The sequence below is a fragment of the Hypomesus transpacificus genome, chromosome 14, assembly GCF_021917145.1.
Source record: "Hypomesus transpacificus isolate Combined female chromosome 14, fHypTra1, whole genome shotgun sequence".
Taxonomy (NCBI): domain Eukaryota; kingdom Metazoa; phylum Chordata; class Actinopteri; order Osmeriformes; family Osmeridae; genus Hypomesus; species Hypomesus transpacificus.
In genome coordinates this window covers 17,620,091-17,629,390 of record NC_061073.1, presented here as the reverse complement: position 1 = coordinate 17,629,390, position 9,300 = coordinate 17,620,091, and the positions used below count along the sequence as shown (strand labels likewise).

At 48.1% G+C, this 9,300-nt stretch overlaps 2 protein-coding genes and 1 long non-coding RNA gene across 4 annotated transcripts in view; all 3 read right to left on the bottom strand.

The window, feature by feature from the left end:
* Positions 1-116: 116 nt before the first annotated feature.
* Positions 117-796, bottom strand: LOC124476512. Its single transcript, XR_006957044.1, has 2 exons — positions 204-796; positions 117-157 (listed from the first exon to the last, which is right to left on the bottom strand). It is a non-coding gene; the product is annotated as an uncharacterized LOC124476512 (long non-coding RNA).
* Positions 797-1,143: 347 nt separating this feature from the next.
* kcnj11 (potassium inwardly rectifying channel subfamily J member 11) lies at positions 1,144-3,266 on the bottom strand. Its single transcript, XM_047033982.1, has one exon. The coding sequence runs from the start codon at positions 2,577-2,579 to the stop codon at positions 1,410-1,412; it is 1,170 nt and encodes a 389-aa protein (XP_046889938.1). The 5' UTR covers positions 2,580-3,266; the 3' UTR covers positions 1,144-1,409.
* Positions 3,267-3,351: 85 nt separating this feature from the next.
* Positions 3,352-9,300, bottom strand: part of abcc8 (ATP-binding cassette, sub-family C (CFTR/MRP), member 8) — a 45,094-nt gene continuing 39,145 nt past the window's right edge. For both annotated transcript variants that reach the window (XM_047034798.1, XM_047034797.1), the window contains 7 exons: positions 8,767-8,897; positions 8,261-8,339; positions 7,884-7,992; positions 6,337-6,440; positions 4,602-4,735; positions 3,992-4,054; positions 3,352-3,637 (listed from right to left, as the gene is read on the bottom strand). In XM_047034798.1, coding sequence (XP_046890754.1) covers positions 3,500-3,637; positions 3,992-4,054; positions 4,602-4,735; positions 6,337-6,440; positions 7,884-7,992; positions 8,261-8,339; positions 8,767-8,897 — 758 coding nt within the window. In that variant the 3' untranslated portion in view covers positions 3,352-3,499. The remainder of the gene's footprint in view (positions 3,638-3,991; positions 4,055-4,601; positions 4,736-6,336; positions 6,441-7,883; positions 7,993-8,260; positions 8,340-8,766; positions 8,898-9,300) is intronic.

Genomic DNA, 9,300 nt, shown 5'->3' with positions numbered 1-9,300 from the left:
TAAATTTAGCTTTTTTTATGATCAAAGAGAAACTAGTTCATGAAAAATAATAATGGCATCCTTACACGTGTATAGAAAACACAGTCTGCTTGAACTTCACTGTAAAGGAACCTGCAGCAGGGTCCCTCAGTCTGCTTGAACTTCACTGTAAAGGAACCTGCAGCAGGGTCCCTCAGTCTGCTTGAACTTCACTGTAAAGGAACCTGCAGCAGGCTCCCTCAGTCTGGCATCTCTGTCGGAGGATTGGGTTTAGAATCCTCCATTTTTATTTTATTTATTGTTTTGTTTTTGTTTGCAGGGTTCTTCAGTTCTGGCTTTCATTTTTATGTATTTTAATTATTAACTAAGTTAAAAGCAATTTAATATTTTAAACTCTGCAGATTATAATCTAATAAAATACATAAATGCCACCCGCCTCTGCTTGTTTCATGTAGCAAACTGTTAGTGTTTGGAATGTGTTTATCACATTAAATGAACGCAACTACAGTGTTTCATTCTGATCACGAGGACTCTGCCAAGACACACAGAAACATTCACTGCAAACATTGGCTTCTTTACAACAGGCATTCTCAGTTTATTGAGTGCAATTTAACACAGCATTCAGTAACCAAGTGTTCCCATGTAGATTCACCCTACACGCACACACACACACACACAGTATATCTGCTCCCACACAGGACAGCAGCACAAGTTAGAAGTACATTAAAAGTCAACTGAATGAATGACCTGGTTCCCTGAGGAGAGAGGATGGGTGCTCCCCTGCTAGTGTGGAGGCCCACTCCCTCCTCCCCCCCACTCCCTCCTCCCCCCCTCCCTCCCTCCCTCCTCCCCCCACTCCCTCCTCCCCCACTCCCTCCTCCCCCCCACTCCCTCCTCCCCCCCTCCCTCCTCCCCCCACTCCCTCCTCCCCCCCACTCCCTCCTCCCCCCACTCCCTCCTCCCCCCCTCCCCCACTCCCTCCTCCCCCCACTCCCTCCTCCCCCCCACTCCCTACTCCCCCCCTACCCCACTCCCTCCTCCCTCCTCCCCCCCTCCCCCACTCCCTCCTCCCCCCACTCCCTCCTCCCCCCCACTCCCTCCTACCCCCCTACCCCACTCCCCCCCTCCCCCACTCCCTCCTACCCCCCCCCCCCCCTCCTCCCCATCAGGACCTCTGCCACAACCACAAGTCATTCACTGGTGAAAGGCTGTTTCAAGGCCACATGCAAGAAAAACGGATTCACACACCCAAGTTTCAGATGATGAAGTAGCACCAGTTATGGGACCAGTCTAGATGAGGCACACTGCTAGACTTGGCTAGGAAAGATTTGCTTTTAATTTCCGTCTGTGTAGATAAAAGAAATTATCTTTCTAATTCGTACAAAATGTTTTTGGTTGGCAAACGTGAAGACATGCATCAATTCCATTATTTAAAAAAGTGACTTTATGGTAAGGCTAGACTGCTTGACTCGCTGGGAGACGCGCCTTCTCACGGACGCCCGCGGGGTGGCGCTCTCCTGCAGTTTGAACCGCATCATACCTCCGCCTTCTTCTAGTTTCTTAGCGCTACAGAACGGGGTAAGTACTTTCACTGTGTTACCGAACTTGGAGTAATCCACGGCGTACATGCCTTCCTCCTCGCTTATTGTGGGGACGAAGCGCTGCCCCCAGAGTATCTCTTCGGACAGGTATGACGTCCTGGCCTGGGTGGTTATCCCGGTGGTCTCAACGACCCCCTCCAAGACCACGATAACCTCAATGTCCTCGTGCTGCAAGTCCTCCGCCGATAACTCGTACAGCGGGCTGTGCTTGTCAATGACGTGACATATGATTAGAGGGGACACCAGGAAGATGCCGTTGGTGCCCACGGGGTTGTCCATTTGGATGTCTATCTGGTCGAGGGGAATAACTTCGCCCTCCTGGGTAGTGCTCCGCCTTACCACCTGCATCCGCACGGTGGCGCTGATGATCATACTCTTCCGAAGGTCTCCCAGCCTGATCATGAAGCACAGCTTGTTGTTGCGGACGGAGACAACAGCGTGCTTGCTGAAAATCAACGTCTCTGCGCGCCGGTTGGCTTGAGCCGTTTTCATAAAAATACAGCCAAGCATTATGGCGTTTATGAGCAAACCCACGATGTTCTGAACGATAAGTACAAATATAGCGGACAAGCATTCCTCCGTGACCATGCGACCCCCGAAACCGATAGTCACTTGGACTTCTATAGAGAACAAGAACGCAGATGAAAAGGAGTGTATGTCGGTTACGCATGGGACAAAGTCGTCACTTTGCTCATCAAGGTCCCCGTGAGCAAAGGCTATGAGCCACCATACCATCCCGAACAGAAGCCAACTGCACAGGAACGACATTGTGAAAATAATTAGTGTGTGAAGCCATTTTAGATCAACTAAAGTGGTAAAAACGTCCTGTAGAAATCGCCCCTGTTCTCGAATGTTGGTGTGGGCAACATTGCAGGTCCCGTTCTTGGCGACGAACCGAGCCTTTCTCTGTTTTGGCTTAAACTTGCACGGCTGCAGGACATCCTCGGCCAGCCGTGTCCGCAGGTAATCTTCTGGGATAAGTCCTTTTCTGGACAACATAGTGGTCCCATTACCTACATCCACTTACCACTGAGGACGCAGGATAGCTCGCTCTGTTTGTCCTGGTGTAACACGGGATTCCCCCTCTCCTTTGTTGCGTCTTCTGAAAGGGCTCTTGCCCGTGACAACTTCTCATCCGAGTGACACTTGTGTTGTCATATTTGCGGAGTTATGTAGCTAGCCCTTCTCTCATGGCCTCGTATCAGGCTAACGGTTTGAAACGCTGCGGTCTCATGAGAATATTCCACATTAAGTACCTCAGCTGCACCTGTCAGTCATCCTTGCAACCCGATAGATTTGTCGCCATTCTATCGCAGTTGACGCACAGTTTAACCGCTGTTTCTCTTGGTTGAAAATAAAAGTGAATTATCCCGAGTCAGGAACTTGGTAATACGATAAGATAGTAAAAATGGGATTTGATGGGAATGCTGATTTGAAAAGCCGACAGGTAATGAGCTAATGCGGAGACTGTCTTTTTTCACGCGCTCTGTTGTTCTCTGTCACTACGAGAATGGAGGAGGGGTATCACCGCTACACGAGAGCTGCTTGTGTCGTGGAAAGACTGGTTGATAGTGTACCAGAGGTATCAGGTATGTGGCAGTACTTGTACTTGAGTGAAAGATGTGTGTACTTCTGCCATGTCTGCCCCTGGATGCCTTTATAAACACTACTGATGGAAAGCCTGTTGGCTGTACCCTCTCAACATTCAGTGACCCTGAACACCAAGCATGGGACTGGAATGAAGTTAAGAAATAAAAAATGAAATCCAATGAATATTTTAGTGTTTTATTAACAAATACTTGTCATGTTTTATTAAATGTATGTACAAATATAATACATGATATAAGAAAAATAAAAGAATAATATAGTCCGTTACAATAGCACTTTGAATGTCCTCGCTCGTGTCACTTCCTGCTCTGTTACTTGTCGGCGTGCACAAAGGAAGCGAAGACACTGTCCTCCTTTCCCAGAAGGCCCTGGGGCGTGTCGTGCTCCAGGATGACCCCTCTCTTCATCACGATCACCATGTCTGCATTCAGGATGGTGTGAACACGGTGCTGTAGGGGTACAAACATCAGCTCTCTGGGGGTAATGTAACAAAGTCCCTGCCTCAATTCTCAAACGCTGCATCCTGACAGAAATCTGGAGGCTATAAAGAAGTCGGCCATGATGGATTGGGCGAGGCTACACCCTACCTGCTCTTAACATCTGAGAACTCAACATCCATGTTCTCCAGTACCAACATCACACGGTTCTACTCACTCTAAATCTATGCGTCTGCCTCACATCTCATTAGATCATTCTAGCAATGTATGAAACCAGATGAAGGGCAGAGTACTCCTGCAGTAACTTGACAGAACACCAGAGAGAGAGAGAGAGGGGTCCCGGGAGTTACCAGCAGAGATACTTACTGCTATGATAACCACTGTCCGGTCAGCAAAGGCAGTCATCACCACCTTCTGCAGGATGCTCTCCTGGAGGAGGGAGAGAGCAGAGGGGGAGAGAGAGCAGAGGGGGAGGGAGAGAGCAGAGGGGGAGGGAGAGAGCAGAGGGGGAGAGAGAGCAGAGGAGGAGAGAGAGAGCAGAGGAGGAGAGAGAGAGAGAGAGCAGAGGGGGAGGGAGAGAGAGAGCAGAGGAGGATGGAGAGAGAGAGCAGAGGGGGAGGGAGAGAGAGCAGAGGAGGAGAGAGAGCAGAGGAGGAGAGAGAGAGCAGAGGGGGAGAGAGAGAGCAGGGGGAGAGAGCAGAGGAGGAGAGGGAGAGAGCAGAGGAGGAGAGGGAGAGAGAGAGCAGAGGGGGAGGGAGAGAGAGAGCAGAGGAGGATGGAGAGAGCAGAGGAGGATGGAGAGAGCAGAGGAGGATGGAGAGAGCAGAGGAGGATGGAGAGAGCAGAGGAGGATGGAGAGAGCAGAGGGGGATGGAGAGAGCAGAGGGGGAGAGAGCAGAGGGGAGGTTATGTAAGAAGCAGTCATACACGCTCCAGACTCAGGGTGATGTTGTAAAGGAGCTCCATTCAGCCTCACGGTTGCCATGTCGATGGAGGCAGTGGCTTCGTCCATGATAAGGATGCTGCTCTTCCTGACGAAGGCCCTGGCCAGACAGAACAGCTGCCTCTGGCCCTGACTGAAGTTCTCCCCTCCCTCCGTCACCATGGCATCTGAAACGCAGAAGAAACCCACAACAATGTTGGGACTAGTGGTCCACAGTGCCGACACCAACAGCACTATTAATAGCTTTCCCAGGGAAATCCGCGACCGCGTTGGTCGAGCAGTTGCCGTGGCGAGCAGCAGGGGGCGCCACTGGGTCAGGAGACAGGATACACTGACGAGAGACGTGCGGACGTAAACTTTGGTATTTCCGGCTCAGTCAAAGATGGGATGTCATCTCGCTGATTTGGCTGTGTCCACTAAGCTGTGCTTCAGGTTAGTGAGCTATTACAGTCTTACAGTCACAACTAGTATGTGGATAAAGACCTTGCAGTCCAGCGGCCCCATGCCTCTGTCACCCTCAGTGTTTAGCTCCAGGCACACATATGCTGCTCTTCCAACATGTCACTGGGCGCGGTTGCTAGATCATTTTGAACGCATAAACAATAACCTCTTTCCTTCTCTTTTTTCCCTATGAGAAAAGATTTTCTAACCAAGACTAGTTTCTCAATTGTCCACCACTAAGTGAATGTTTGGTATCTGGAGTGGAATAGCAACATCAAATGTGTGCTGGAGGTAAGCTGTCTGTATATGTCTTCATCACCGTGTCCAAACGGAAGCTAGCTAGCTAGCTCACACACACACACACACACACACACACACACACACACACCGGTGTTTCTCTTTCACAAACACACAATCTCACTTACCCCACACACACACACACACACACACACTCAATCATTCACCCATACACTCCCTTACACACGCTTGAGAGAACATGAAAGCGGAGAGTTGAGTCCTGAGAGGTCAGTGATGTGTTCTAATCAGCTCTAGGTTATTTCATTCCAGCAAAGTGAAGTGACTGGTCAGGACAAACTATTACAAAACATGATTCCTGTTTCATAAGACATGGCAGGGCAAGCAGAGTGTGAGAGAGAGAATGGATGGATGGAGCAGGACTGAATGAAAGACTTAAAGAGTCCCTGAGGCTGAACACTTCCTCCTTCGTTAAGCAGCAGGGTTAATGTCCTGTCAGCCCAGAGCCCTCGCTACACAGATCTGCTGATTTAGTCCACTGACAGGAAGTGAGGGAAGGATTAGAGAGAAGTGATGTATCTGTATCTACATCTCAGGTCAGAATAAGATGTGTTGATCTGCTGGATCAGACGACCTGAAAACAAGCAGCCAAAACCACAACTTCTAAGAAGTATGTGATTGTCTGGTTCATGGCATCAGACTGTCAGTATGTGATTGTCTGGTTCATGGCATCAGACTGTCAGTATGTGATTGTCTGGTTCATGGCATCAGACTGTCAGTATGTGATTGTCTGGTTCATGGCATCAGACTGTCAGTATGTGATTGTCTGGTTCATGGCATCAGACTGTGTCTAGGTCTGATCAGGAACCTGCGCACGTTCAGGGAATGTAAACTGAAATAAGTGTACATAACACGGGAGCTAAAGGTGACATGTGTTGCTGGCTCTGCACACACTGGTGTTAGCCTCTGTGCAATTTCCTATCAATGTCAAATCATGTCATGTCGAGAGAGCTGTATATATTTCTAATTGTCCACAGTTGTTTGTTGTTTACACAGAAACACACAAACCTACCCAGCCCTCCTGGTAAGGTTTTGACCACAGGTTTGAGTTGAGCGATCTCCAACGCTTCCCACAGCATCTCGTCTGTCGCCTTTATCTCCGGGTCCAGGTTAAATCTGGCACACGCATGAACACACACAGACACACACAGACACACACATGCAATGTTAACATACTAACATATTTAGTATCATATAACATGTCTTTATTTTAGCCTCCTATTTTTATGAATCAATCATTTTACATCCATTTTACTGCTTTAAATATCATCAACTCGTCAGGTAACAGTAGAATGCTTTGGTCTTTGTGTAAAATAAAACACAAGTTGTCCCTCTCCCTTCCTAAAATAACCCACTAGAGTTGAGTTGATCCAGTGAAGTGTCCTGCCATCGCCCCGGCTGTCCCCAGAGCAGCGCTCTCTGCCTCTGATGTCGACCACAGTGTGCCACTTGATCCACTTGTCTTTCACAGGGAATTGTCCCTCAAAACACAGGTATCCTAATCAACTCTGCACATGGCAGAATGTGTGAGACAATTTAGGGCCAGTGTCCATGAATCTCATTGTTCATCAAATATAATCCCAGTCAGATTGGGGTGGGTTTCTCTTCACTATAGCTGGACTATAAACTGAGCTGGCATAAAAACAGAATAGTGCGATTCCATGTCATCATGCTCCATGTTGTTGACCCTGATGCTGGGGGTCATGTTTAGCTTTCTCAGTATTTGATTCATGCCTAATATCCACCAAGAGGCTATGCCCCTCGGACGAGCTGGAATCTCAGGCCATGAGCTGCACTGTTACACCCTAACAGGAGCACAGCAGGAACACAGCAGGAACACAGCAGAAACACAGCAGGAGCACAGCAGAAACACAGCAGGAACACAGAGTGTCTCTGAATGCCCCACAACATCACATGAAGTAGATGTGATTAGCTATTTACTTTTACCGGAATTTGAACAGCTGCTGTTTATGGCCGTGTCCGAATAGTAAACATGTCACCCTATCTCAGGGCTATTAATATCTCCTTAACCCTATCTCTCCTTTATAGAGATTACATGAGCAGAAGTCATTCAAGGCAGGTTTTGTTGCTAGGTCGAATTCAGATTGGGCCTGACCTCCCTGTTACCCCCAGAGCCCAACATGACCGACCACACTGCTCTCCTCTGAAGAGTCACCTCATTCTGAGTACTCTGACTCAGTCGCAAATGCAGTTTGTTAATCTGTATAGTTGTAACATTGTATTCTAGTTCATTGGTTTTCAAAGTGGGGTCAGCAAACCAGAGCCAGGGGGTGGGTGAAATCATTGGCCATAAATTATAAAATTGTGCTGTATCATTAAAAACTGAAAAAATATATAACAGCCTACAGATGGGGATCATTTACACCAATAAAACAAGCATATTGTGTCCATTTAAGAGTATAGAGGGTATGCTGAATGGGTGTTACGATTATGGGGGGTCCTTGGAAAATGTTCACCCCTGTAAGGGGTCCCTGGCCCCAAAAAGTTTGAGAACCCCTTGAGTTCTAGTTTTCCTACAGGTGTAAATGTGGGCCTTACCGGATGGTTCCGCTGAATAGGATGGGGTCCTGGAGGATGATGGAGAAGCGAGACCTCAGGGTGTGCAGGGGCAGCTTTGCGATGTCGATGTCGTCAATCACAATACGTCCTGTTCACGCACAACCAATCACAATACGTCCTTTTCACACACAACCAATCACAATACGTCCTGTTCACACACAACCAATCACAATACGTCCTGTTCACACACAACAATGAACATCTACAGCAACGCCACATTTACTAAACAACCTAGTTGTTGAAGAATCCAAATTCATTTAGGAAATACTTTATTCCTCAACTTTTTTTCTTCCTCTTCTTTAACTTTTGAAAAGTGTTTATATCAATCCAGATAGGTAACAGGAATATGTGTTTACCCTCGAAGGTGTCGACCATTCGGAAGAAGGCCAGAGAAAAGGAGGACTTTCCACTGCCGGTTCTTCCACAGATTCCAACCTGGAGACAGGAGATCACTGTGAGACTCCAGCTCTGTCACATCCTGTCTGTCTTCTTCATTCTCATCTTCATCAACACTATCATCATCATCATCATACATATGTGACAGCACCTAGAATCATCTTTATCGATAGCACAATCATCGGCATCATCATCATCACCACCATACATTACGGATGCCCATAACTAACTGTGTAATCGTTAACCGACAATACGAATGTTTAACGGTTAATACTATCTTTAAACAGTGTTGCCAATTTAACAACAATGGCGATTACCTCACCTTTCCTTGATAACCCGGATGTTGCAGTTTTGAATACACTGTGTGCGTCTGTGAGTGTGTGTGGTGTGTGTGGTGTGTGTGTGAGTGTGTGTGGTGTGTGTGTGGTGTGTGTGTGTGAGTGGTGTGAGTGTGATAGCAGCACACCTTCTGTCCGGGGCTGATGTGAGCGTTGACCTGCTTGAGGACAGGTTTCAGAGTGGCGTCGTAGCGAACGCTCACGTTCTGGATCTGGATCTCCCCGTGCTGGGGCCAGCCCTCAGGCACCTGGGCCGCACCTGGGGAGGGGGGGGGGGGGCATGCAGGGATTAGAGGAGAGTTGAAAGGGGGTAACTAATATTCTGAGGTAGTGCTCTGAGGTAGTGCTCTGAGGTAGTGTTCTGAGGTAGTACTCTGAGGTAGTGCTCTGTATTCTGAGGTAGTGCTCTTTAGGTAGTGCTCTGTATTCTGAGGTAGTGCTCTGAGGTAGTGCTCTGAGGTAGTGCTCTGTATTCTGAGGTAGTGTTCTGAGGTAGTGCTCTGTATTCTGAGGTAGTGGTCTGAGGTAGTGCTCTGTATTCTGAGGTAGTGGTCTGAGGTAGTGCTCTGTATTCTGAGGTAGTGTTCTGAGGTAGTGCTCTGTATGTTGAGGTAGTGGTCTGAGGTAGTACTCTGTATGTTGAGGTAGTGTTCTGAGGTAGT